Source organism: Pteropus vampyrus, unplaced genomic scaffold (genome assembly GCF_000151845.1).
Source record: "Pteropus vampyrus isolate Shadow unplaced genomic scaffold, Pvam_2.0 Scaffold212, whole genome shotgun sequence".
NCBI classification, from domain to species: Eukaryota; Metazoa; Chordata; class Mammalia; order Chiroptera; family Pteropodidae; genus Pteropus; species Pteropus vampyrus.
Genome location: NW_011888993.1, coordinates 1,474,775 through 1,476,502, shown reverse-complemented (window position 1 = coordinate 1,476,502; position 1,728 = coordinate 1,474,775). Strand labels below are relative to the sequence as shown.

Sequence of the window (1,728 nt, the reverse complement as noted above, 5' to 3'; positions counted from 1 at the left end):
AGCCAGCAGGCGCTGGGGCTCCCCTGCCTGCCCGGCCGCAGTCCCTCCTGCTGTCCTGCCAGGTGGCGGCGAGGAGGAGCCATGTTCCTGAGCCCTGCTGAGGGGCCGGTGGCTGAGGGCGTGGGGCCAGCCCCCTGCGAGGAGGCCCCCAAGAAGAAGCACCGGAGGAACCGCACCACCTTCTCCACGTACCAGCTGCATCAGCTGGAGCGGGCGTTCGAGGCCTCCCACTACCCAGACATCTACAGTCGCGAGGAGCTGGCGGCCAAGGTGCACCTGCCCGAGGTGCGCGTGCAGGTGAGCGCACCCCACGACACGACGACCCAGGGAGGGGGCCTCCGCTGTGTGGGCGGACCTCCCAGAGGAGGGCACGTGGGACTGGGGCTGTGACATCTGAACGGAGACAGGGCGTTTTCCCGGGCATCCGGGCGGCGCGTGCAGGACATGCAGGGGTCAAGTTAGGGGTGTTTCCCCTGAGCTCGGAGCGCGTGGGTGGAGGGGAGGCAGACCAGGCTGGGAAAGCACGTGTGAAGGGTCTCGAGTGCTGAGCCGAGCGGCTTGGACTTCACGATCGAGGGCCAGGGGAGACGAGGGGTGAGGCCGAGGGGCCTGAGGGACCTGGGCAAAGAGAGTGGTGAGGAGGGGTTAGATCCAGAAAGGACTGGGGGGTGCTGCTAGGATGGGGGCCATGAGGAGCCGTCTGTCAAGACCGCCTTGGGAGGAATGACAGACCTGTGTGAGCACTGCGGCGGGGGCGGGGGGGCGGTCTGGCCAGCAGGCGGAACCCTGCAAGCCTGGGAGCCCCGAGGAGGGATGCAGTGGAGGGGAAGAGCGGCCGGCCCCTCCCCACCGGCCCCGGGCTGGCAGCACCCTCTCGCGGCCCCCAGGTGTGGTTCCAGAACCGCCGGGCCAAGTGGCGGCGTCAGGAGCGTCTGGAGTCGGGCTCAGGGGCCATGTCAGCCCCGAGGCTCCCTGAGGCCCCAGCACTGCCGTTCGCCCGCCCACCGGCCATGCCACTGCCCCTGGAGCCCTGGCTGGGCCCCGGTCCCCCCGCTGTGCCAGCCCTCCCTCGCCTTCTGGGCCCGGGCCCGGGGCTGCAGGCATCCTTCCGGCCCCAGGCCTTTGGCCCGGCCTTCGCCGATGGCTTCGCCCTGGAGGAGGCGTCTCTGCGGCTGCTGGCCAAGGAGCACGCGCAGGCTCTGGACAGGGCCTGGCCACCAGCTTGAGCCTGGTACTCACCCAGCCCTCTCTCTGCGGCCTGTCCTGACCTAGGCCGAGGTCACAGAGCAGCCCAACCAGCAGGCCAAGCCATCACTGAGAAGTGAGACTTGAGACCCCTGCGCATGCCCACCCTCCCTGTCCCTGGACACCCATACTGGGTCCCCACCCAAACCCGCCCTGCCCTGTAGGCAGACTAGCACCCAGCCATTGGAAGGAGGTTCCCAGGCCAGGAGCCAGGGCCCTGGGGGCCTCTGCAGAGTCTCTGCCCCTCTTGGGGCCTCAGTGTCCCATCTGTCAAACGGGGGTGGGGGGGTTCGGAGGCTCCGGGCCGTAAGGCGGTAATTAGGAGCCGCCAGGCCCTTAGGTCTACGAGCCGATGAGCCTAAATCCCGCCTAATCTTTGCCCAGCAGAGCACCTGGCTCTCAGCGCCTCCCTCTCCACGGTTACCTGGTACCAGCAGCTCCTGCCCAGCTGCTCCCGGCCCGAGCCCATCGTGAGGCGGGCAC

At 69.1% G+C, this 1,728-nt stretch overlaps 1 protein-coding gene across 1 annotated transcript; it reads left to right on the top strand.

Moving 5' to 3' along the window:
* On the top strand, positions 1-1,530 carry RAX2 (retina and anterior neural fold homeobox 2). Its single transcript, XM_011372678.2, has 2 exons — positions 1-297; positions 888-1,530. The coding sequence occupies exons 1-2, from the start codon at positions 82-84 to the stop codon at positions 1,224-1,226; spliced, it is 555 nt and encodes a 184-aa protein (XP_011370980.1). The 5' UTR covers positions 1-81; the 3' UTR covers positions 1,227-1,530.
* Positions 1,531-1,728: the final 198 nt, after the last annotated feature.

Excerpts from the sequence above, each read along its gene's own strand:
- RAX2 (XM_011372678.2), top strand. The coding sequence starts at position 82 with ATGTTCCTGAGCCCTGCTGAGGGGCCGGTGGCTGAGGGCGTGGGGCCA. Across the intron at positions 298-887 it reads TGCCCGAGGTGCGCGTGCAG|GTGTGGTTCCAGAACCGCCG; the intron begins GTGAGCGCACCC and ends CGCGGCCCCCAG.